This window comes from Aulostomus chinensis, chromosome 18 (assembly GCF_037954235.1).
Source record: "Aulostomus chinensis isolate RoL2024-O1b breed Wild chromosome 18, RoL_Achi_v1.0, whole genome shotgun sequence".
In the NCBI taxonomy this organism is placed as follows: Eukaryota; Metazoa; Chordata; class Actinopteri; order Syngnathiformes; family Aulostomidae; genus Aulostomus; species Aulostomus chinensis.
In genome coordinates this window covers 21,919,763-21,946,457 of record NC_141337.1, presented here as the reverse complement: position 1 = coordinate 21,946,457, position 26,695 = coordinate 21,919,763, and the positions used below count along the sequence as shown (strand labels likewise).

The 26,695-nt window shown below is 48.1% G+C and overlaps 1 protein-coding gene across 2 annotated transcripts; it reads right to left on the bottom strand.

Moving 5' to 3' along the window:
• Positions 1-1,223: 1,223 nt before the first annotated feature.
• LOC147245693 (retinoic acid receptor alpha-A-like) lies at positions 1,224-21,388 on the bottom strand. 2 transcript variants are annotated; one of them, XM_086184283.1, is made up of 10 exons: positions 20,786-21,388; positions 20,343-20,575; positions 9,491-9,645; positions 8,906-9,047; positions 7,422-7,582; positions 7,144-7,320; positions 6,822-7,026; positions 6,656-6,723; positions 6,419-6,509; positions 1,224-2,395 (listed from the first exon to the last, which is right to left on the bottom strand). In XM_086184283.1, the coding sequence occupies exons 2-10, from the start codon at positions 20,545-20,547 to the stop codon at positions 2,151-2,153; spliced, it is 1,449 nt and encodes a 482-aa protein (XP_086040409.1). In that variant the 5' UTR covers positions 20,548-20,575; positions 20,786-21,388; the 3' UTR covers positions 1,224-2,150. The 2 variants fall into 2 exon arrangements, with proteins under 2 accessions (XP_086040409.1, XP_086040408.1); XM_086184282.1 differs by having other exon boundaries at positions 20,343-21,388.
• Between the last annotated feature and the right edge of the window lie 5,307 nt (positions 21,389-26,695).

Genomic DNA, 26,695 nt, shown 5'->3' with positions numbered 1-26,695 from the left:
ATAAATGAAGTTCTGAGAGTAGAAGTTATACTGCATGCCAGTGCTGCATCAAAGACCCGTTCTTTAGGGTCATGTAGAGAAGCTGCCAGCGCTGGAGTCTGAAGGAGAGGTCAAGATCAAGCGAACAAACAGCTGGAGATGCAGGAGGAGGTTTCCAACCTTCAGGAACTCAGTCTGAGTCTGACTGGGCTCAAAACCAGGACCCGGTTTCTCCTTAGCTGATGGTTTTGACATTTGAACTGACAAAAAAAAAGCGTTGGACTCCTCATGTTGAAGTTGTTTGTCATTAAAGTATGACTGGAGTGACGCGTTCCTCAACCCGTGCTGACAGGGTTGATTATGCTGCAGTCGTCAACAGTTCTTTACCTTCTACCGTCCATGCTTCCACCTCCCTGCTCTTCAGTCTTCCACTCACTGGAGGAGACCTCCTCCTCCAGATACAAAGCCTCCCCAGCTATGAAAGTCCCTTTGAACAGGAACTGCTTACATTTATGAGGAAACTGAATTCAGCTTTGCAATTTATTTTTGCACAAAAAGACTGTGCCAAACTACAGATTTTTAAAAAATATTAAATAGAGCAAAACATGAACATAAATAGGGCTGCACGGTGGTGCAGTGGTTAGCACTGTGGCCTCACAGCAAGAAGGTTCCGGGTTCGAGTCCCGGCTCGGGCGCGGGATCTTTCTGTGTGAGTCTCCATGTTCTCCCTGTTCCTGTGTGGGTTCTCTCTGGTACTCCAGCTTCCTCCACAGTCCAAAGACATGCAATTGGTGACGAGGCTGATTGATACTCTAAATTGACCGTGGGTATGAATGTGAGTGTGAATGGTTGTCTGTCTCTATGTGTTGATCCTGCGATGGACTGGCGACCTGTCCAGGGGGAACCCTGCCTCTCACCCGTAGATGCTGGGATAGGCTCCAGCCCCCCTGCGACCCTTACGTGTAAGGAATAAGCGGAAGATGACGATGGATGGATGAACATAAATAATGTTTTAAAATAAAAAATATAGTATTTATGCTCCACATTGCAATGGGGGTCTGTTCAGCTCTGCAAATGAACTGGTGTGACTTCAACCAGACCAGACAGTCGTCGCAAGGCCAAATCCAAAAATATTGGATGGAAGATATCGGAGGAGGATTTTTTCCAAGTCTCTAATATAAAGACAGGTTCACTATTTTACACTGAGCAGCAAAGAACACACACACACACACACGATTTCAGGATATAAGAGGAGAATTTATTGAAGTCTGCATTTCTATCGTTTACATGAATTTAACCTCACGTACATTGAAGAGGACGACACTGGATCTGGAGTAAAAAGACGTGTACCTGACAGTCGGGCGGCTGTAGTGAGGCAGTGGCACTCTGTAAACTCTGGGTGTTGGGGTGCAAACATTTTCAGACATCTTGGACATAAACTCACGGTTTGCTTTGGTAAGGTACACAAGTGTGTCATTTCAAAATGTCCACATCCATCGTCTCTGCTGCAAAGTGACGCACAGACAAATGTATCTGCTGTCAGATATAAAAAATGTCTCCTTTCGGTGAATGAAAATGAGTCAAGGATTATTGGGGGGGGGGGTGTTTCAGGCTTGAAAGGGGACAAAGGAAGACCTCTTTACAGGTTCAGCTGCTTTCAAGAGATACAGTATATACACATGTACATGTAGGAAAATAACTTCTTGTGTCGGTCCATCTCAGCTCTCTTCTCTGATAGCCTCTTTATGTACAATATACAGTATTTATACATCAGGAGTTTGCATACAGGGATTTTCATCAGGGAGAAAATGCATGAGGTTTTTCATCTATTTACAGTTTACCTGCAGTACGCAGCTGAGAGGTCAGTAAGAACACAGGTAGGTGCAGATCGAAGAGTCCAGACAGTGACACCTTGTTGGCTTCATAACGAGATTTTCAAAAAAAAGTAGATCACATTTGTACACTGAGCGTATAAAACCAGTGAGAGCTGCACGACTCCTCACAGCATCGCTAAAGCTACAACCTGAATTCATTCTGCAGGAAGCGTCTGATGTGGACCTCCACGTCCAGACCGACTCCGTCAGTCCTCCACATGGTCTGGTGCAGCCCGTTCCTGCCTCTATTGTGTGGTTGGTGGTGCAGAGCCAGGCAGAGGTGCTGGGTGGGGAGCTTCAGCTGGAGGGGGAAGGGGAGCAGGACGCCGGGCTCTGGCTGGGAGAGGAAACCGATTTAGGCGACAGATGACAGCTTCCGAGCTCCGGTTCCTCCTTTTCTTTGCCCCCTCTTTCTCTGGCTTTGCCTCCACCTTTGCCTCCTCCGTGCCCCTCCAGTCCCTCAGAGTTCTCCAGCATCTCCCGAATCAGCGGGGGCATGGAACCGGGAATTTCCATCTTCAGCGTGATCACCCGCTCAGCTCCTGGGAAAACAGAGGTGCAAACAGAATATTCAGGATAACGGAAGCTATCAACATTGGCTTTGGAAATTTGGTTTAAAAAACATGCTTCAAACTGAAATGTGTTGTGGCAGTAAGGAGAGGAGTTGTGGCCGACTCCAGCGGTTCGGGGCCGGTCCAAAACCTTTTCTCCTGGATCAGATTAACGGGGGTTCAAAGTCAGACAGCGAGTGGTTGAAATTACTCTCTGAATTGATAGTCACACACACACACACACCGCTACCACAGTGGATGTAGCAGGTAGCTGACAGCGAGCCACATTTAGCTTCATCTCCACTTGATATTGCATGAGACTTTGAGCTTTGTGAGTGGAGACTCTGGTTGTTGGTGGGCCGAGTCCCTTGGTGAGGTGTGTTGGTCATACACACATCACACACTAGGAGGATGGGACCATTAAATATTTCACTCCTTGTCTCTCATGAGTTATGATTCTACAGATTTAGTGAGTGCCAGGCTTTTATTATTTCCTCTGGTATTTTGATGACTCCACCCGTGTCCCTCCCTCACCCTTTTGAACCCTCACTGGACACTTTTGCACCGGGATGCTGCAGCTGGTCCGGGTTCTCAGGCTGCACTGGGATGCTGCAGCTGGTCCGGGTTCTCAGGCTGCACTGGGATGCTGCAGCTGGTCCGGGTTCTCAGGCTGCACCGGGATGCTGCAGCTGGTCAGGGTTCTCAGGCTGCACTGGGATGCTGCAGCTGGTCCGGGTTCTCAGGCTGCACTGGGATGCTGCAGCTGGTCCGGGTTCTCAGGCTGCACCGGGATGCTGCAGCTGGTCAGGGTTCTCAGGCTGCACTGGGATGCTGCAGCTGGTCCGGGTTCTCAGGCTGCACCGGGATGCTGCAGCTGGTCAGGGTTCTCAGGCTGCACTGGGATGCTGCAGCTGGTCAGGGTTCTCAGGCTGCACCGGGATTGTGTCCCTCTGTACTGACCCGTCATTCCTGACCAGACGAACTGGAGGAGAGGAGGGCCTTTGATACTCCGGGAACGGATGGCAAACACAACACGGGAGAGAAGGAGAGTTTTCCAGCAGTATAGCAGAGTTACATATGGTGTACCACAGGGTTCAGTTTTAGGACCGATTCTCTTCACTCTTTACATGCTCCCATTAGGTGACATAATCCGGAAGCACTCGATCAACTTCCACTGTTATGCAGATGACACACAACTTTACTTGTCGATGGAGCCAGACGACACAAGCCAGTTTACTCATCTGCAAGACTGCCTGAAAGACATTAAATCCTGGATGTCTTCTAACTTCTTAATGCTCAATTCAGATAAAACTGAGGTAATCATTTTTGGACCTAAACACCACAGGGACACACTCTTGAATCGGATCTCTACTCTAGATGGCATCACCCTAACTTTGAGTACAACTGCAAGGAACCTTGGAGTCATTTTTGACCAGGACCTTTCCTTAAGCTCCCACATAAAGCATGTGACTAGGACCGCCTTCTTCCATCTGCGAAGTATCGCTAAGATTAGGAATATCCTTTCCCAGAGTGATGCTGAAAAACTGGTGCATGCATTTATCACTTCTCGGCTGGACTACTGCAACTCTCTCTTGTCAGGATGTCCTAAATACTCTCTAAAGAGTCTCCAGCTGGTCCAGAACGCTGCAGCGAGGGTTTTGACGGGAGTTAAGAAGAGAGAACACATTTCTCCCACTTTAGCTTCTCTCCACTGGCTTCCTGTAGGATCTAGAATCGACTTCAAAGTCCTTCTGCTAACTTATAAGGCTCTCAATGATAAAGCTCCATCCTATTTGAAAGAGCTCATTAGTCCCTACTGTCCCACCAGAGCACTCCGCTCCCAGAATGCAGGTCTTTTAGTGACTCCCAGTATCAATACAAACAGACTGGGAGGTAGAGCTTTTAGTTACTGGGCTCCTCTACTTTGGAACCAGCTCTCTCCATGGGTCAGAGAGGCAGACACTTTAACTACGTTTAAGTCCAGGCTTAAGACCTTCCTCTATGACAGAGCCTTCAGTTAGGACTGGTTCAGGTAGCTCTGAACCACTGATAGCTATGCTGCTATAGGCTGAGACTGCTGGGGGACACATCAGGTTACATTGAGCCCTTCCCTCCTCTCCTCTCCTCTCCCCCTCTCTCCTCCTCTCCTCCCTGCACATTTTACTTGTTGCACTTTATAGTTTGGCCTTGGTGTCTCGCAGTCTCTCTGTGTTTCCACAGATCCACCGGAGCCCCAACCGCCGCCTGCATCGCCCCCCCCCCCCCCCCCTTATTCCCTACTGTTACACCGGCCTGCGCTCCCCTTCCATGAACCAGTCTGCCATCCAGTCCCCCATCAAGCTGGCTTGCTCTCCCTGCCTCCCCTACCAGAAGCTTCCTTCTTCAGCTGTTATTAACATTTCCGTGTTTCCCACATTTTGTATTGTAAACTGTTTTCTTGTCCGTAACAACATCTACTGCACGTCTGTCCGTCCTGGGTGAGGGATCCTCCTCTGTTGCTCACCCTGAGGTTTCTCAGATTTTTCCCTGTTAAAAGGGTTTTCTATGGAGTTTTTCCTCAGTCGATGTGAGGGTCTGAGGGCAGAGGATGTTGTTATGATGCCATGTGAAGCCCTTTGAGACAAACTGTTTGTGAAAACGGGCTCTACAAATAAAATTGCCTTGCCTTGCCTTGCCTTGCCTTGCCTTGACCTCACACCCCTGGCTTTGACGTGTGCCAAACTAGATCCAGAGAGAGAACATGAGTTCCATGTGTTCACGCCAAGCGCCCTTGCCCTCTGACCAGCTCATGGACCTGGGCTCTGCCTGCACAATAAGGCTGGTTTGGTGCGATCGTGGTGCCTTGAGACCACCAGGACACGTTTGCTCCACAGACCCAGAAGAAGCTGGCCTTTGGTCAGAGGAGTCAAGAGGGACGAGATATTCAAAGACCAGCAGGTGCTCGGCACCAGCCTCCTCCCACACCCGCTCCTCATTCTCCTAGACCTGCCCTCCTCCTCCCAGACATGCTCCACCTCCTCCCAGGCCTGCTCCTCCTCCTCCCAGACATGCTACACCTCCTCCCAGGCCTGCTCCTCCTCCTCCCAGATATGCTCCACCTCCTCCCAGATCTACTTCACCTCCTTCCAGGCCTGCTTCGCCCCTAACAGTTTCAGTGGATTCCTGCTGCTCCCGTATGTAAACTTAAGATGTCCTGGTGTCTTCACCTGACACATGAGGAGTCCGTTTCTCCAGGTGAGGAGCACTCGCCGCTCACCAGTTGAAACGTGTCTGCAACTGAAACAGCAACACCCGAAGTCCTGGTGCATCCTGGGCTTCCGAGGGAATGACAGCAGGCTCTCAGATGAATGACGTCACGCCCCGAACACAGCTATGAATAATTAGGCCTCTCAGGACCGGCCCTTTGCGTTGCGGTTTGTGCTCTCTAAATACCACAATGAAGCTGAACTCACGCACGGCTCACACAGAGCGCCAACCACCTGGCGCCATTGATCGCTTCAATAGGGCCCATAATCTCATGGATTTAGACTGTAATCCCGAGAGTTTCACAGTCGTGTTTGTGTGGGTGTCACATGGGAAATGTTTCAAATCTGTGTTTCAGAGTTGACGTTTTATACCTTAAAAACCCCTTCCTCATATTCAGGAAGTGATTTTGACACGTCTTCCGTGTCTAAGATGACATGAACTTCCATTTCTGCACATGTAAGACTGGCGTGTTTTTTCTGCAATGACCCGTTCTCTCTGCAGTTGAAGGACGTGGAGTGTGTGTCTTTCTGCTCTACTGTCAACCGACTCTGGACACATGATGTGGACATAGCGCTATGTGGACAGTTTTATTGTGAGGATGTGTTAGCTGGTCCTCATAATCTTAAAGGGCTGTTTGAAGGTCAATGTTTAGGGTCAGGGTCAAAGGGTCAGGTATTTAGTCGTGATGGTTAGGAGGGGCGCAAAAGGACAGGGAATGGATAATGTCCATGAAAGATAGAGATACGTGTGTGTGTGTGTGTGTCTCACCCTTCACACTGATGCTCCTGAGGTCAGTAATCTTCATCAGTATCTTGGGGAACATACAGGGTTTATCAGGCCTCCTTCGTCTCACGTAGATCTGGACAAACATGAAGATGATGATGAAGATGAAGCGACAGAAGCACACAGACACACGCGCGCGCGCACACACACACACCTTCAACCAGAGAGCAAACAGAGAAACTGTCGCAGTGTGCTGACGGAAGCTAGAACAAGGTGGCAAACCTTCAAGGCTTCGAGCATCGGCTCCTGAAGAACATCCACTTTGTCTGACTCTTCCAAGTCCTGACGGTCTGCACATGGATACACAAACACACACAGACACAAAATCAGAACACACAGACATTAAACGTAATCATTTTTTTAGTGTTTGTTCTTTCCAGTGCAGTACCTCCACAGAGGAGGCAGATGGCGCTAAGTAATCCTGTCTCTGCATCATCCATCTCCAAGGGGAGCAGCTGGTTGGCGAAGGAGAACACCAGATCCGTGAGAGGCCCGAAGCCGGCATTGTGCATCTGGGTGCGGTTCAGAGTCAAGCCGTCTGAGAAGGTCATGGTGTCCTGGTCTGGAGTGTAGCGGGTGCAGATCCGCAGAATCTAGAAACCAGAACCACAGACCAACAAAGAGGACTTGTTTTATCCTGATGTGCACAAACGTTTCCATGCAGCTCACTGGTGAGTTGTCTACCAGCGTCACAGGGGTGAGAGACCCACCAGTATGTCGAGGCAGGCAGCTTTGAGCAGGGTGATCTGATCAGCGATGGTTAACGTCGTGAAGCCCGGCAGCTGCTTGGCAAACTCCACCGTCTTAATGATGCATTTGGTGGAGAGTTCGCTGAACTTGTCCCACAGACTAACATCCAGAGGGACGCGATGCTCCGCGCTGTTGCTCTGCACATCAGGGTTACAGGGTTAGAATATCTAGTCAAAATAGGCTAAAAAATCCTGCCACTCTCAAGGCCCTTCCTGCTTGTCTGAGGGGTTGTAAGTACCGTAGTGTACTTTCCCAGCTGACAGAGGGACGGGAACGTGTCCTGATGAGCTCGGCGAACTCGCTCGATCATCTGCTCTGTGTCCGCCGACAAGACGTAGATCTCTGGCTCCCCCTGCCTCTTCTCCTCCTTCTTCTTCTTCGTTCTGTCATTTCGCACCACTGACCATGGAGGAAGAGACGGAGGGAGGGGTGGAGGGAGCGCTGGTTAGATTCAGCTAAAATCCAGACTGGACACTCAACGCGTTGACAAAGCCTTCCACTGGGCTGTTACCAGTCCCTGGGTGGTCGCCTTAGTTCTTCCTCAGCTTCACTTTCAGGTGATGAGCTCACAAAGAGAAGAGAAAGTGAGTTTTCCCTGCTGAACTTTAAGGCAGGCTACCATCGGATGAACACACTGAGCCGATTCCTGTGTCGACACCGTTTATTCCAGTTTGGTGTAAAACTTTAATCTCAATTCATCAAATAAGGATCTAATACATTCTAAAGTTCAGATGATGACGATAATGTATTCCAGACCATCAGACATGACTAATGAATCTTCCAAAATTAGCCTTTTTGGTTTGAAAGTCCAGTTTTCCTGCTGAGACACATCGAAGCTCATCAGATGTTAATAACTCAGAGCTGAAACTCAAACTGACTTCAGCCGAATCTAAACTTTGTACCAGCAGGAACCAGCAGTCATGTGTGGCACTTGCATCCTGGGACTGTTTAAAGGCAGGCCGCCCGCACAAACACATGGGTAGGTGGATAGTTTACGGTAACGCACCACCAGAGGGAGACAAATATCAAGATTCAAGTGGATGTACGCTGAGAGCGGAGCTGATGAGCAAAGACTCGTCTCACTTGATTTGCTACCTCAGTAGACATTTTCCAAATGACTTTATTGTCTCAGTTAACAGCTTCAAACCTTCTTCAATGCAGTATGAAGTTTATTTAGGAAATGTTGGACCCACTTAAAGTAAAAACTGCTGATAAGTTAGGCTGGGCTATGTTCTGGGGCGTATCTAACGACTGATGACCAGCAGTGGCTAAAAGATGTCTGAAGGCAAGTATTTTGATGGTTCCGATATTAACTGAGCTATCAGAAGGAACGTTCGTATTTACATCATTATTCTCATTTGCCTTAAATACGCATTGGAATGATTGTGGTGGGATTTTTGTAGGGATCTGGATCAAACCAAGAGCTTTCCTTGTGTCGGCAGGACATGGTTGACTCAATGCAACAACCTTCTTGATTTCCTGACTGCAGTGAAACTAACTGATCCTGGCAGCGCTGCCTCAGAATCAGGATCATTGATCGCTTCGTGACACTTCAATGTTGCTCTAATTCATACATAATAGAATCCCTCTGCCTCTATTATCGTGTCATTAATAATTCCTTGTCAATTTACAATTGTTTGCCTTTCTAATTAAACGGCTTTCTTTAAATCTTGTGCTTTTCCATGCACGAATACCCTGACGGTGTAAATAGGTCCTACTCACACTCCTTGGACATGCCGACATCCAGACACTTCTGCAGCCGACAGGACTGACACCGGTTCCTTGTTACCTTGTTTATGACGCACACTTTGTCTCGATGACATGTGTACACAATGTTTTTCTGAATGCTCCTTCGAAAGAAACCCTGGAAATAAAGGAGAGTAGGAGATTACTGGAGGACACAAGTTCAGAGGTCCCGCCTTTATTCCCCCGACTACAAAGATTCAAATATTTCAATCAAAGTCATTTGTTCGAGCTCAAGGTGACATTTGTTGATGCAAGCAAGTCACTTTGTGGTTAACGGAGGAAACTCCTACACAACAGGAGTACACACACTTGTGATCGCATGCATTACGTGTGTGTTTGCTGGATTAAATGAAGCAAAGAGGCTTACAGATCCAGGGGGGAGGTGTTAAGTTTTCTGACCTGTTCATTGACACGTTACACAAACACTGCAGTGTGATTGTGTAATTATTCTTCCTTCAGGTTTCCTGCTGCAGCCTGCATCTCTTCACATTTGCTAACAACTGACCCAGAGTCAGTGCTGGCCTTTTTATGCTGTGGTTGTGTGACAGTAGCTGTGCGTACCTTGCAGCCCTCGCAGGCGCTGACCCCGTAGTGGTATCCCGAAGACTTGTCCTGACACACAAAGCAGGGCTTGTAGACACGAGGTGGAGGTGGTGGTGACGGGGGACTTGGGACCAGCAAGTCCTCTCCAGAACTGGTACTCTCAGTCTCAATAGCTGCAGGAAGAGACAAGGGGAGATTTAGGGATCTGGACTGAAAAGACTTTTAAAAACGGGTATCACTGTACTTTGCATTTGACGTGAACTGGGTCAAAGGTCGGACACAATTTAATGGCATTCATGCATCCGGAGTGACATCTGGCCTGGTACCAAAACGCGGTGGTAGAAGACGGGCTCAGGTGCATGGATGGTGAGGGATTGCACTCCCCAAGCTGAGATGCTGCTCTTTCCCATGTGTGTGGTGAGGAACAAAGGGCCAAAGGAGCTGTGACCAATGAGGTGAGGACTGGCCCGCCTCCTTTATTACCTCACTGCTGTATTTTTCATTTAAACTGCTGAAACACACCACCACACGCACACCAACATCAGACCATCGTCAGAGCAGCTCATTTGGACTGGCTGATATTTGCTTATGTCAATATTATCTGTTCAACAGGTGTACATATCGCCCCGGTCCCACGGGCCACAAAACCAGCTAACACTCGGCTTTTGTCTGCAAAATTTTTATCAGCATTCAGTTCCTTGTCACATGACCCTGCAGTGCACACGGCTGTTTATCGGCCGAGTGCATGCAGTAATGTGTAGCTGGCTTGTGGCTCCCCCAATCTCAGACAGACACACATACAACTGGCGGTCTGAGCTCCGCTATCAACAACATGGAGGAATGAAAGCTCGTTGCCTTTGCCTGTAACCCTCGCAACCTGTAGTCTTGTCCGTCTGAGCTCCAGCAGTGGCGCTCTGACATCACTCAGTCTATGTTTGGAGCAAAAATACATCAGAAACTCAATCCCTGTCCTCCGTGCTGCTTCTCCGACACTGACCAAAGATTGTATACAAGCCCAAGATGCTTCATTTCGGTTTAATTCACCAGTTGCGACTGCCTTTGTGAGGCCGAGCGCGACGCGCCAGAGAAAAGGACAGAAAGGTAACTTTGCATCTCCTCACGCCTGCTTCTATGAGCGGCGCTGACGAACCTCACAGATCACATTCCAACAAAGTTTCCTTATCATAAACAACAGATGATGAGCAAAGAGGAGGAGTTGAGCGAAACGACCCCGATGTCAGCATCAGCCATCGGGAACCTCAATGACTGACGCGACTTCTCAAAGACGGCTCAGAGAGAAGAGAGACACACGACCAGGTCACACACGCTGGCTGGTCATTCACTAACCTGGGAATTATCACTCTTCTTGTCCAGGAGTGATGGAGAGGCGGCAGCTTCCCGCCTCGGTGCAGGTACACGGCTCCTTCCCTTCATCAACGCCATACTTTTGTAGCACTCGTGGACGTTCAGACAAATCATAAAATCAAAGGCTGTCAGACAGCCAGGCTTACAAGAGTTGTTGGATTTGCCGTGGTTTAATTCAGCTAAATGGATGGAGATGCTGCCAAACTAATTGGATCATGATAACGATTAGTGCTGCTCATCAATCCGTGCTTTGTAGAGGAGTTTGGTTTGGGGATACGGTTTAAATCGCGCTCGCCGTCAGCTGCCATGACGCAGCTCTCTTCCCTCGCCGCTCTGATGTCTGCTCTGTAAGTGAGTGGAAGGAACATGGGAGGATCACCCAAGGCTGGCTGTCCTCCTAGAAATGTATATTTTGTTGTGGCCTCAACAATTACTGAGCATCTGACCTGCACCCCCACGGCACGCATGTCAGCCCGATATCAGACACACAAAATAATACCAGTTTGTTGGTGTGACAGTGGATTCTGTGCCCAGTGCCACCCAGGGAATCAGTAAGAGTAACAAGAGGGAGCCCACATATCACATAAAATAAAAGGTGCTGCTTTGAGTTTCCTCCCAAACTTTTGTTTTATATTGACAAATAACACCGATTGAAGCTTCCCAACCTTGAAACCCTCATTTTGTGTCTGGCCTCATTCGCTCCATCTTTTATTTCTGTTCAGAGAAGTGGCAAAGATAGACTGTGACACATTCTGTGGTCACGACCCTGTGCTTCAGAGTGGCTCTGCTGGTCCCTGTCTCGCTCCCTGCCTCCTCTAACCTCTAACCTAACACACTTCCAGGCACACACACACTCCCCTCCCCCTACTTAAGTAGCCATACCAGACATTCCACCATGGAGGAGATTCAACTCCCCTCCACTGGCCTGCTCTCTTTACACAGAAATAAAGAGATCCTCCTCCTCCTCCTCCTCCTCTTCGGCCATCACACCATCCCTCACTCTTTCTCCCCCTGCTTTATCTCTCTCTGCTTTCTTCTCGCTGACACACTAGCCAACGGTTCCCTAAAGCACCGTCTGACCTCTTTTTAACTTCTGTTTGCACCCCCCTCTTCCTAACTATCTCTGATTTTGTGTTAATCTCTGCTTGGGGTGTGATTGCTTCCGATTGCTTCCCACATTTGTGTGAAATTTCCGTTCCAGTTCAACCATCATTGCTGGAGCACGTTTACAGATGATCCCTCACAACAGGACGCACGCCTCTTTACTGGGGATGCTGGCGATGAGTAATAGTGAGGCTCTGGAAGTGAAACTCCCAGCCTCCACAGAAAGGAGGACTTGTTTATCAGGCGTAATGTCGTAACCATCTGAGGTTGACTCACCGCCAGCGAGCAGGTTGTGAAATGAGGGCATTCTGCTACTGTAAAAGCTCCGAGTTGGTAGGTCATCAACCTCCTTTGAAGAAAAACAGGTTTTGTTCGTTATCTCGTATTCTCGAAATCTGTAATACTTCACTAACCACAATTCAGCAGCGTCTCTGATTGGTGGAAGTGTTCTGTTGCCATGACAACATTTACTGAGCTCAACACGGTCACTGGCCGTTTTTAGTTCGAAGACTTCCCGTGACTGTTCAAGAAGAATCAAGCTGCAGAGACATGATTTCACCTTCTGACAAGAAATGAATGTTTAGATGTTGAATGTTAACTTGTGAGTAGTTCGCTAGCAGGAACACCATTGGTCGGCTCATCAGGAAGTATTGTTGCTTTCAATGATTTGGGGTTGAAGATCGCCTTTGCGATGGCTTGGAGGGTGAGTAGTCCGTTAACTTTTCAGATGATTGTGTTTTGGTTGATCTCTTTATGCCGAGTCAAACGTCTTATGGTCCCAGTTCTGCTGCTCACTGCTTGGCTTGGTTCCTGGTTTGGATATAGAAAAATACATCTTTAAAGGTGTGATGAAACAACAATGGAGAAAATGAAGTTAGCTCCTGGTTCCACAACCAACACCCAGTATATTTATTCCTAAAATGGTCCACTCGTCCCTGGAGTCCTCGCTGCACCACACATCACTCCTCTACCTGCAGCAATTCCTTTATCACCATTCCACTCACTGGACAACTTGAGCCCAAAGACTTCAACATCCCTGCAGCTGTGGACACGTCTCAGATCTCCACACTCCACCCTAAAGCCCGGGCTCACTCAGGTGGGCGTGACTGCCACTCAACGCACCACCTGCAGGTGAGTGACGCTGCTCAAGAACAAGAGCTGACAACGACAGGAGCGACCTCAGGAACCACCAGGGCCCGTTTCAGAGAACAGGCTCCACGAACTGGGAGTCTGACCCTGAACTGTGAGCTGGTTTATCCTCAGATGGGAAACGTTTTCAGTTTCAGAGCAGCTGATTAAATTAATCAACTCTGAGGAGGTAGAGCACGACCATTAGACGCCAGCATTGATCAGTCCTGCCAGAAAAATGCAGACGTTTTTTTGTGATTGTTGCAGGCAAAAATACTCCATTGTGCGGCGCGTTTTCTTCAAGAATGCGATGGAATATGCAGGATCCTTGTGCAATTTTATGCTATGAAATTGCGGGAATTTGCAAAAACTGAAGTTTAATGAATAAGAAAAAAAGTGATTCCCCCGACCCTCCGTTCTCACCAGGCGACCACCTTCATGTCAGGACTCGTTTCTCATGACTTCCCATGATAAGCAAGCGCACTACGCCACAGGAAGTGCTGGGAACACTTCAGCTCTGGTCTGGTTTTATTTCTGACCAAAATAAACACGGCTGAAACTGAAACCCTGATGAGTCAAACGAGTTCCAAGCTTATTTTTGTTGGCCAGTCAGACTGATTTGTGGACTCCGTCGTAACGTCTTCCTGGGGTTTGAAGCTTTCTGATGACGTCACTTCACGACGTTGCCAAGGCAGCAGGAGGAAAATGGCTGCTCGTGTGTGAAGTCAGCGCAACATTTTTCAACTTTCTGCAAAGACGTGTGTGACGATTTTGCAACGAAAATGCAGGGGATCATGAAATCATGCAAGCCCCGCATATTGTTTGCATTTTGTGTGGAAATCTGTGATTTATGCGGCGACAGAATCTGCGCAGGAGACATTTGCTGCTCAAGGTGCAACTGCGATGACTCATTTCATATCTGATCATACTTATAAATGCCAGGTGGAAACCAGTGTGATGTAGCGAAGCTTAAACCTGATTGGCATTTATGTGCAATCCCACAGATGAGAAGTGAAGGAGGAAGCCACTTAAAATGAACACACTGAACGAAGGAGATCTCATTCAGTGGCTATTTCAGTGCGCGGTGGCTTTGATGCTGGCGATGGGGACGGATGAGACCATGCAGATACACGTTTGACTGAGGAAAATCACTCAGGTCCTCTAAAATGATTGTTTCACACTCACTCGCACACACGTGTAAGAGTTTGCAGATGTGCAGCCGCCCTTGACAAACGGAGGCGCCGTGTTCAACAGCAGCTCGATGTCTATTGTCATTCCCACAGCACTCAGGCCTCGCTGCTAACTGTCTATTCATATAGAGTAGCTGACAGAGTATCAAAACAGACAGATGAAGAAACTCTGCAAGCATGAGTGTGACTCGTAATGAATGAATGAATGAATGAGGATTGAAAAGCGTATTCGGCTCTTGAAGAGGAGACAGCATCGACTCAGACCTGCCCTCATGTCAGGGTTAACAAACTCAGGGTTTTCACTAAACCTGCTGTCTAAACGGGTCCCAGCACTCCATGATAACGGGAATATTTGTTGACAAAACGGTAACATTAGTAACGTTCAACGAGAAGCCCAGGAGCCCTGAGGTCAGTAATCTTAGAACTTACATGTGGAATAATTCCAACTGCCACCATGAGGTCATGAGCCTCCACCTCACAGCTTCTTTTGGGGTTAACGGAACTTCTCTCTATTCCCTCGAGGAGAAAAACACGGATGGGATGTTTTCTGAAGAACAGTAGGAGTCAAACTCAAACTGACTTTTGATCGTTGGCATGATACGACATTTATGAAGTGTCAAATTCATTCTATAGCCACAAAAAAGTCTGCCACCACTGGTTACCATCTGGCTTCTGTTTGCAGTGAGAACAGGTTTGATGAGCATTCACTCGCGGGTCACATGACCCTGCAGCGAACTTTACGGCCTCTGCTGCGATCAGCATCGATGGAACACTAAACCTGGGTGAACGCAGTAATTTGCCACAACCAACATGCAAGCAGTGGCTCAGACAAACCACTGGCTTCCATCAGCCCTCTGCAATGAGTTTAACACCAGAGCAGAGCAATAAGAATGAATTAGTAACCATGGAAACACCGTCACTTCTCTCCAGGCAATAATCCAACTATTGATCTTATTCTAATTAATATTTCAATTACGGCGTTTACATGATACAAACATAAAATTCCATTTGCCTTCCTATGTTCACGGTCGGCAGCACCAACCATTCTGCACCGTCGTGTTGTCCTTCTGGAATCTGACCTGAAATGTCACGTTGGTGCAGTCGCAGTGATTTCTTGCCAACGACGCAGAAAAAAAAAAACCTCAGCTTCCAGTCCAGTTTGTAACACTCGCCGGCAGGTGGGCCACACACGGAGGAGCAGTTGCCAAACCTCCTGTCGTACTTCATCGGGAGATCACCAAGTATCTATACCTCTACAATGTGCCTTCATAATGCATGCAAGGTTGGAATATAACCTGAATACTGCTCCTCCTGACTGACCAGCTCAAGGACGTGCATGGCAGTGACGTATTCAGAGTGTATCAGGTTAATACTGGAATATTATCGTTGTAACCCAAGAAACACAGCAGCTCTGCCACTTATTTACTCTTTAGTTTGGACCAAGCGATAGGTAAAGAATGGATAGACGCAATATAAGCTGGAAGCACAACCAGCTGACTGGCCGGCTGTCGTTCTGGTGCACCGAGATGTTGCACCGGCAAGTTCAGTCTGCTCCTAACGTCAGGGAAGGAGCTGGTGCAGCCTCGTAGTGCAGGCTCATGTTACACTCTTCTTTACCTTGTATCTAAGAAGTAGGAACAATGCGGCATGAAGGATGAAGATGCCTAAAGGACTCTGTTGAGAACAAATTAACTCCCAACCAGGTTCCCACCGCTATCCTTCTACCCGACGGCTGCGATCCAACACGCAAGAAATAAAGACCTCTATTAAATCTAAACACTGACACCAACTCTGCACCTCCTCCCTCTTCACACACTCACACTCAAGTAAAACTTACTCAGTATACCCTCACATTCCCATACTAACTGTGAGGAAGACTGTGAGTATGTGTGTGTGTGTGTGTGTATGTGTGTGTGTGTGTGTGTGTGTGTGTGTGTGTGTGCGTCCAGCAGACAGAAAGAGGGGTCATTCAGTGTGGAGAAGTGATGACTGGGCAGCTGACACAGGAAAGAAAGAGGCAGATAGAAGGTGAACAAGGAGAGAGGGAGAGATGTAGGTCACTTCCCAATTGTCAGTGAGTCATTGCTCTGGATCACACCCAAACACACACACACACACACACACACACACACACACACACGAGTCCCCCAGCTACTTCTGTCACTGGGCGGTCGTTGAATGTAGATGTCTGTGCCTGTGTCTGTGTATGGCCTTTGACCTTTGAACCCGTTAGACGATTTCCATTCCAGTCTCACACACACACACATACACACACACCCCTGAGTCTCTAAGCCCCCCTCTGATCCTACATAAGCAGGAACAGTGTGTGTGTGTGTGTGTGTGTGTGTGTTTTAATCACAGCCGGGTCAGAAACATCCATATATTCATTGCGCTGTTCTCTCATTCGCTCACAACACAATCTTGTATCTCCTTTACCAAAGTCCTGGTGAGCGCAGGTTTACTGGCAACATTTAAGACTTCCTTTAATCCAGGTGTTGAGCGATCCCTTCCACCGGTCCTGTGCCACCGAGCCCACCCCGGCACCTCGGCAGTCGCCCCACACACAAACCAGTGAGTTCCTGCTGGTTTATTTAGGTCGCACTCATTTAGATTTTTACTAAACCCATTTAAGACGCGCCCCAGACCAGTTATTAGTTGCTCTTCATGTTTGGAGCACTTGCCCAGCAACTCTGTGGTCTTATTGATGGCAGACGCTGGTCAGTCGCTGCTCTTGCTGATGTCAGCAACAAACATCCCCTCTGAACTTAGCGGGACACTGATGATGCAGATGACGGCGGGATACGGGGGGAGAGCTGGGGGATGATAACAGCCTGATGAAGAGGACTGACCAGCGATCGGTAACCGTGGGACGCCTCCAGACTCTGGGGTCCGTGGTTATGAGCCGGGCGTGTAATGTAAAGCCAAAGCTCAATATTCAGGTGGTCACACAGGACGGCTGGCGGGCGCCTGCTGACCAGGCTGCTGCCATTGCAGCTTTGTTTGAGAGGAGGGACTCAGGCCCAGGTCGTGGAATAACTGAGTTCATTACCTATTTTCATATACGGTGTATTTTACTGCCACTATATTCGCTGCATAGCCTTTTGTCACAGATGGGGGACCGGCTGGCTGACTCAAAGTGAAAATTTAGTTTCAAGTTTTGATTTAGGACTCCACTTGACTTTATATTCATGACTTGAAAGAAATGATCTGAAAGGACTTCAATGTTTCCCAAATATTCATTTATTAGTGGCAGGCTGCCACCATAAAACCCACAACAAATGGATTTTTCAGCGCAACCTGATCCGTTTCTGACTCTGGGCTAAACAGACGCAGACACATCTGCACCCACTCGCTCTTCCTCCACGATCCTCCGCTCCCGCTCCACCTCCACATCATCGACACAAGGCTTCCCCATCTCTGCTCGCACATTCAAGACTGCGCGTGCACTGAGTGTGCCTGACCAACTGCAGTGTATCTTGTAAGCCGTGACATCTGCGTAGCTGGAGGAGTGTAATGCACTCGGGGTCCACTTCGCAGACTCAGGAACCTTCAGCAGGATGCCGGTGAAGGCTGGTTCAAAGCCCAAAGTTAGAATTTCTAACTTACATCCTTCTTCTTTCATCTGAACATTGAAATGATCTCAGAGCAAAGCTGCAAAGTAAACACCAAGCTTCAAAATCCCATGAAATAAAACGCCAGCGGCAGGTATCAGCAGACGACGGCTGGGAGGATTTCACTGCAGCATTTTTGATGTGTAGATGCTGAACATGTACCAAAAGAGACACATCTGAATGTTCTAATTATAGAACGACTTCTTTCCAATGAAATGTGCTGGTCTGAGGTCAAAATACCGTGCAAGGATCAAACTAGCTGATAGCTAGCTGGTGGCTTTGTGGCTCGTAGCTGGTGAACTAAAGGCATCAGAATTTCCTAAGACAATAATTGTGAACGGCTTGACTTTGCTTCTCTCTCTGTCTCTCTGTCTGCTTCGCCCTTCTCTACCTGTCGCCTTGTGCTTTCTTTCAGTCCATCCAGTCACGGCCGATGGCCACCCATGGAGAGCCTCGGACAGCTCCACATTCCTGCCTGTTGACCTGCAGGGTTTTCGGGATCGTCTCTCTGTCCAAAACTCTGCTCCCTCACGAAGAATTGTTGGGTCTCTTTAAGCTCAATGAATTGAACGAGTGTTGTACAACACCTGCTTCATTTGTTAAGTTTCATAAATTTGGTAGTGATTTGTTGCCACAGGAAAAAGGGACACGACCCTGCTTTTTCTTATCTGATTCAATAAATCATCTCTAATATTCACAATAATTCATGCCTTAATGATTTGAAAGGTTCCATAATCATACAACTCCATACAGGTGTTACTAACCAGTCATTAACTGCATTTCCTTGAGGTAAAGCTTCCCCCCTGGTTAATGCAATCACATGCATCCTAATAATGCTGTTTTCATTGTGAGATGTTTCCAATGTGGTGTAAAATGTTACACAACTCTCAGTATCTGGGGCAAACTTTAAAAAAAGGAAAACATTCCTACAGTAAGCCTGTGTGATTCATGTTGACAGGCTGTAAATGCTGGGAGCCCGGTCCCGAGCAGAGAGACGCACCGAGCTCCAGCTCAGGCCGGCCGCCGTCCTCCAGCAGCAACCACGCTGACGCACAACAAACACAAACCCTCACAGCTCCGGCACCGCACGGACACACAACCGAGCGCGGTCCTGATGGGACGGCATCATCCCCACTCCCACAGAGGTGGATGATCTCAAACAGAATTCTCAGCAGTTCTGGCCTTGCAAAGCAGGAGACAAATCCAAAAAAACAACAAAAAAAGGAGAACTGCACACTTAATTGAGGCAACAAATTAAGAGCCTGGCAGGTCGAATTTCACAGCAACAGAAACCATGTGAATGTAAGTGAGGTTCAAGTGAGTAACACAACATGTTCACTTCCCATTTAAGAGGTGGAGGGCGCGGGCACAAACACACACACACACACACACACACACACACACTGATGTTTTCACACTCTCACACAGACCAGGACACTCACAACCAGCCGTGACACCGACACAGTAGAGGAGGGAATCGCCACTACCTCACTACACCACACAACAACGAACACAAACGGGGAGCAGCTGCAGTACGTCATCGCTGCGTGACACCAGCAACACGGCAGGAACGGCCGAGGCGCAGGCGGGCCTTGTTTCAGTGCACATTGTGGCCGACACTGACTGCTGTCAATACCATCAGCATCAAACACAGCATTATCTCATGTTCATATTCATTCTATACTGAACTGGAAACAACACAAACTACATGTAAACACTGGGAATGTGAAAAAGTAACATTTTTCCTCAGTTTTCTAGGTTGTGTGTCCAGGCCCCTCGCGTCCTAATCATTGATGCTGAGCAAACAGGAAGACAACTGAGCAAAGGGAATCAACACTAGTATCAGGACTCGTATCGGTTTGGTTGTTTTCTCTTTTAAAAAAGCAGGAATATGCAGCTACAGCTGACCTGTTGATATCCGCAGTTTAATTCTACAGGGTTCATCAAACACCTGGGAAAGTGGTCGTTAACAGTGATACGCAGACCTGGAAAAGTTCTTAGAAAATTCAGCACATATTTAGATACCCTGCATGTCAGTTAGGGCGGGCTGAGAAGAATCAGGTTGGGTTCAAACTAAAATTCTGTTTATGTTGCATGGAGCAGGTAGCAATTAAGTTGAGTTTAATATTTGCTGCTCCATCTTGACATGAATGTCTTCGTTTATTTCCATGAGTGAACGGAGCTTTCAGACAAACAGGTTGATGAAATTTTCCTCAACAGAAATGGTGGAAATCTGCAGGTAAAATGTGTGCTACTACTTTGGAATAGTATTAATAATCATTGTCGTATCATCTTGACTTTAATTCATTTTGAATTCATGTATTCTAAATGTTTGTAACTAAAATCACTAACACTTGTGATGTGGAAGGATCAGCATATATCGCAGTGTCACTCTATGTGATGAACCAGTTCACAATGAACTGGTTCCACTGGTGAGCCTGCAGGTTCTGGGTGATCGTGTTCGGGACTCACAGTGGCTCGATCCGCTCCAGTGTCTGCCGGTCACCAAGGACCCTCCGAAGGGACGCTGAAGACCCGCTACAGCGGACAGGAATCCTTTCTCCGGCCCGAGCCCCGGCGGTCTGTGATAGTAGTCCATGCCGAGGAAGGAGCCGCCGCTGCCGCTGCCGCTGGGGCTGCTGGGGCTGAAACCCACGACATCCACGCTCTCGTACATCCCCGGGGAGAGACAGACGCCTCGATCTCTTAGTACCGAAAAGAGATTTTTTTAAAAAAAAAAAAAGAGAGATAAAAAGACGGCGAGGAGAGGCAAGGAAGAGTTCACATCTTCCCAACAGAGCGAAGGGAGGAGGAGGAGGAGGGGGAGGAGGGGGAGGGAGCGGGTGTCCCTATGACCTTTCAGCCCTTGAAAGGTCCCGACAAACTTTACCCTCCGTGTTTGTGTGGCTTCTCACCAACGGTCCCGGCTCAATGTCGTCCCCGTCACCGACGCGCTGCCTGCGGGACGTGTCAACCACGAGCGAGACGGAGCCTTACCTCGCCGACACGTGCGCGTGGAACTCCTTCTAATGCTCGTGCATGCGCGCGCGCGCGCGTGTGTGTCCGAGTTTGTAGGCTACAAGTCCACAGTTTGACTCCCGGACAGTAAAAACATAAACATGTGTCCCGTGTTTGAGCGTCTCCAGGCGGCGGCACGGCCGGTCTACTCCTCCATGAGACGACCGGCGGCGTTTGCGGTTAAATCCGTGTCCGCCTGCAGCGGATCAATCCGGTTGTTCCGAGAGTCTCGAGCGTCCGTCCACGGCGGTAAAAACACGCAACCGCCACGCATTTAACGCGCCCGTGTAACACTTGGAAGTTCACCGCTCTGCGTTCAAACAGCGAGCCTGACTGAGGTCGGGGGGAGCGGTCGGTTTGTGTTGTCGCTGCCGGTCGAGGAGGTCCAGCAGCAGCCGGGGCGGCGCGGTCGGGCGGGCAGGCAGCAGTGTCCTGTGGTAACCTCCGGCCTGTACCCGATGGCCTCCCCCCCACACCTCCCTCTCTCTCCTTTCACGAGTGACATCAGCTGCGCACGAGCTCCACCTATCTGTTGTTGTTTTCTGCCTCTTCTTGTACGATCATTACTACACACCTGTACACTCAGTAATATTGATAGTACATGCATATAGGAAATATTTTCACCTGGAACTCATGTGTCATTGGGAGGGGAGACGGGGGTAAGTGGAGCCACTGGGGAAAGCGACCCACCCTCCCCCCATCTGGTAAACAAAAGTAGTCATGTGACCACAAATTAAAGGAGGGCAGGCTTCTCATTACTCAGTTCATCTCTGACAGAAGCTCAGGGAGAGAGAAGTGGTGGTGGAGACCAGAGTGAGATGAAGTACATTTATCACGTTCCTGAAGTTATCAATCCTGCATGTTAATGGAAGTGAACGTGCGTGACCAAACGAGGTCCGGTTCTGATCCGCTGTGTGAGCTGTCAAAGTGGAGGTGGGGGGGGGGGGGGTGAATTGGGTCGGTGATGTCATGCCAAGTTTAGCCCCAGAACTACTTTTTAAAATGGCCCATTGTTCTGAGGCCACCATAATTAGATAAGTAGATTTAGAGGTTCCCGTGTGTGTGTGTGTGTGTGTGTGTGTGTGTGTGTGTGTGTGAGTGTGTGTGTGTGTGTGTGTTTGGTGGAAAGGTGGAAATCTCATCAAAAACAAACTGAACCAGTCACATATCCTCTGTGGTAAAAACAAAAAATCCCCAAATCCCATTCCACCAGCAAAGTGGACAAAGTGAGCAGACCAGCAACAGTTAGCAGGGCGTGGGTGAGGGAGAGGAGGGGGGCCACGGATGAGTGAGGTGCGAAGGAGATGGAGCAGAAAGTGAGGACGAGTAAAGTGTTGGCAGCAGAGAGGAGGCTTGAGGGTGATATACAGCTCATCATTTCTCAACTATATAAAAGCACGTATTAATTATTTAAGGATCAGGATTTTTTTTTTTTTGGGCTCCAAGGCAGAGTGGCCATCTAGCAACCGAAGGGTCGCTGGTGCGATCCTCACTTCCCCCGGTGACCACGTCCAAGTGTCCCTGAGCAAGATACTGAACCCCTAATTGCTCCTGATGGACCTGGGATGGACTGGCGACCCGTCCAGGGTGAACCCCGCCTCTCACCCAATGTCAGCTGGGATAGGCTCCACCCCCGACCCCTCCCCCCCAGTGAACGGATAAGTGGTATAGAAAATGGATGGCTGGAAAAATTGTCACAAAAAGACTAAAATCACCAACCTCATCACATTTCCCAATTTTTTGGCATCGTGTTATAGACTTGCTCTTATTTGGTTCCTCTGTCTGGATGTCCATCCATCATCATCTTCTGCTTATTCCTGACTAGTAAGGGTCACGGGGGGGCTGGAGCCTATCCCAGTGGCTATGGGCGAGAGGCGGGGTTCACCCTGGACAGGTCACCAGTCCATGGCAGGGCCAACACATAGAGACAGACAACCATTGGCTCTCCCAGCCACGCCTACGGTCAATTTAGAGTCTGGATTAACCTGGTCCCTCTTGATGTCTTTGGACTGTGGAGGAAGCTGGAGTACCAGAGAGAACCCACGCAGGAACAGGGAGAACATGGAGACTCACCCAGAAAGATCCCGCGCCCAAGTTGGGACACGAACCCGGAACCTTCTTGCTGTGAGGCCACAGAGAGGACCACTGCTCCACCGTGCAGCCCCTGTCTGGATGTGCATCGTGATTTTATTAAAAAACAAGTGTCTGCATTGTTTTGCGGTGAGTTTCGTTTACTTTGCTTCGGTGTGTTGCTCTCTCACTTGCAGTTTAACTCGTGATGATGTGGCCTGTTTCATAAGACATGCCTCCCATGTCACGGATGATTTCAGATAAATTTGTACATCCGCTAATCACGCAAGACTGATCTGATTAGCACTGCATTGTTTTGATAAGTGAAGTGTAAAAAGGAGAGACAGAAAACGAGCCAACAGACCCAGATCTCAACAATTCACGATTTCTTTGTGCTCGATTAATGTTTGATTAAAAAAAGCAGCACCAGACATGTTTATTTAGGTCTTTTCATGTACAGCCAGTAACAAGAATATAGAAACTCATCGCTCCTGTTCAGGATTGGCGGTGGCTCAGCCAATCCCAGCTGTCCTTCGGAGCACAGGAGGATCCTCTGCTTTTATTGGATAATGCGGTGGCCTACACGGGTCGTTGTGAGGTCAAGAAGTAAACTTCCCTCCTTTTAGCCAGCTAGCTCATGCAGCGCCACCCTTCTGATGAAGAAGATGGCAGAAAGAAAAAAAGGTGAGGAGCACCGTACAGTTCAGGACGAATGGGCAGAGGAATGCACCTGCATAGAGAGAGCAGGTGCTGCGGTGCGTCGAATATGCAATGATAAAATTTCATCGATGAAACGATTAAATATGAAGCATCGAACATTTACATCGAAGTATCCAGGAAGCGTTAGCATAAGTAGCCAAGAGCGACTGTGCAGAGTGCAAGCTAGTCAGCAGCAACTCTGTGTACGGACCCAACAAGGTGACTGGAGTTCAGCTTTGCTGGATCTTTAGCAACGGTGAGGAACAGGAAGCCATTCACAGATGGCGAGGATGCCAAAACATTCCGGCTCGATGTGGCCAATGAACTTCTTGACGACATTTCGTATAAAGACAAGACGATCAAGCGAATAAAAAGTTCACGGTCGTGCCATCATCATGGCAGATCAAGTGGAGGAAACACAAGTGAAGGACATAAATGAAGGACATTCTTTCCCCTCGCTTTAAGCCATTTATCCCAGTTCGGTGTGATTGCAAGGTATTTTACCAGTGACGTTCTGCATGAGGAAAGGAAATATTACATGGCTCTCCCAAAAATACGTTTCAAAATATTTGGCTTTGGTGGCTCACTCAGCCAAGAAGGTTCCCGACCCCTGGCTGATTTATGTGGCCATTATTTATCAGTCTGGCAAAAAAGCGTTTTAGTGACGTTAGCGCGTCACAGCAAACATCAGTTACTTGTCTGACTGAACACAACGCACCTCCTCTCTTCTGGTGACGTCAAAGGGTGTACCCCACGGTTGTGTTTAGGGACCCACCTTGTTCTCTATTTATATCAATGAACTGCACATTTGACAATGAATCACACGCTGTGTAGCATTTTTTACACCGATGACACCGTCATTTATTGCTGCTCATCCTCTCTCGTCCAGGACTTTGATAGCTACAGTTTTTTTTACATGGTTCAGTCCCGTATGCAGAAACTAGCGTTGTTGTTAAACGCAGATCCAAACTTCAAGACACCTTAACCCCCCAAGGGGAAAAAATGGAACTTTATGGAAGTTATACGTGCTTGTGATTTCTTATTGATTTCCAGTTGTCTCATGTTACAAATCTGATCTCAAGGGCTCAAAGTGAAGTTAGGCCTCTGTTTCAGAGCCAGGAAACTCCTCGTACTGCGTCTTGTTCCCGCAAGTTTCTGCCCAACGTCTTCGATGGCTGTTTGAACTTTGCATGTTTGTCACTGGTTTTAAGGAGTTTATCGATTGTTGTATTTTTTATACGCCCAGTCGGACCGGCCATCTGTGTACACAGATGTCGCACTGGTTGAGTTTTATTAATAAAACCCCACTAAGTTTAGTCTCTTTTTATTCACTTCTCCATAGAAACCAGTGGCTTCATGGTCTGTGCCAACAATGCTCTTTACACCTGACTGTTCTGCGTGTTCGCACCCATGTAGGAAAGAGAGGGTTTCGATTACTCGGAACTCTCTCCAAAGGGATTTAATGTTGGCTGACCTCATTCAAGATGAAGGCTTTCCTGCGATCCTGACAGAAGATGCAAACACTTTTCTTCATGCCAAACTAAGTTTTTTTTTTCAAATCTGTGTCATGTAACTGCTTTTTTAGGTCTTATCCAAGTGATGTGTCTAGTTGGTGTGACGTCATACATATTTCATAAAACCGCAGGAGGCCAGAGTCAGAATACTGATACACTATTGGACCATAAAAGACAGAATCATCATTTTCAAGAGTGATTTTATTATATTTTCATAAGAGAAGAGAAATGAACACAGAGGAGATGAAATGAGACAGGAGCAGACTGGGGGTGGGGGCGGGAGAGCAGTAAAGATCAAATGCTTGATCCTGCTGATGGAGACGCTGATAGTAACTGTCTCTCCTCCATTATTAATTAGACAGCTGTGCTGTAAGTAGGTTAAACTTTTCAGAGAGAGCTGGAGAGAAGAGCGATGGGGGACGGAGATGTAGGCGAGCAAACGGCTAAAGTGCAAAAGGGGAGGGAGGCCGAGGGGAGAAGGCTGGATAGACAGAGTTATAAAAATAGATCCTGATTAGATGGCGCTGTGATTCTGTGTGCCTGGGGTGAAAAAGAAAACAGACCCACTCAGATTCATGTATGAAGGCATTTATGGTTGATATCACACATCTTTTACAGCACAGCAGCGTTCACGCAATGTTGGAGGAGGTAGCTCATGTCTGCGTTCAGGATGCATGCGATGTGATGCATGCCGTGTGAAACAGATTTGTTTGTACAGTCTTTTGTTGCGTTTGTGTTCCATGTCTCCGGGGCCTTGAGTTGAATGAACCCTGATGTATATCCCAGAAAACACAAAATATCACTGTGATGCAGTAATGTAGAGTACATGTACATCAGATGCACAGTTACCAGGTGTGTGCAGGTGAAGGCCAGGACCCAAGTCTTCAGACCTTCTTTCTTCTTCTAGTAGTGATGAGAACTTCTAGTCAGGGGTTTTGCACTTTTGGGAGAAACTAAAATCACAGACTGTGAGAGGCCGGGTTGAAGTGTCCTTGAGCAAACATGCTGAACTCCCCAAATGGCTCTTGATGAGTAGGTTGGTGCCTTGTGTGCCGGCCTCCACCACCGGTGGGTGAGTGTGAATGGGTGGATGTGGCAACACTGTAAAGTGCTTTTAGTACCACTAAGGCAGAGAGGCTCGATACAGTCAAGAACAAGAACACACCACTGCTATAAATACGCACCCAACCTCCTCTTCTTCTTCCATTTTGGGTTCCACTCCAGAACATTGCATCCGTCATGAATCAATCGTTCTACGCACCTCCACGATTAATTCTATATCAGTTTCCAGTCGTGAAACCCAACCTTCAGGAACCTGGACTCCAGCAGTCTTTGGCTCCGGCTCCTCTGCAGTCCTCATCCCACCTGGTTCATTGCTCACCAGCTTTCATTCTCATGACAGGTGCTGCGTAAAGACCACGCATGTAGAGATCAGCTGGGTCACCTGACCCGGCTGCATCATGCATCAAGGTTCCTGGATGGAGGATGGAACAGAAACATGGCGTGGATGCTGATAAACGTCTG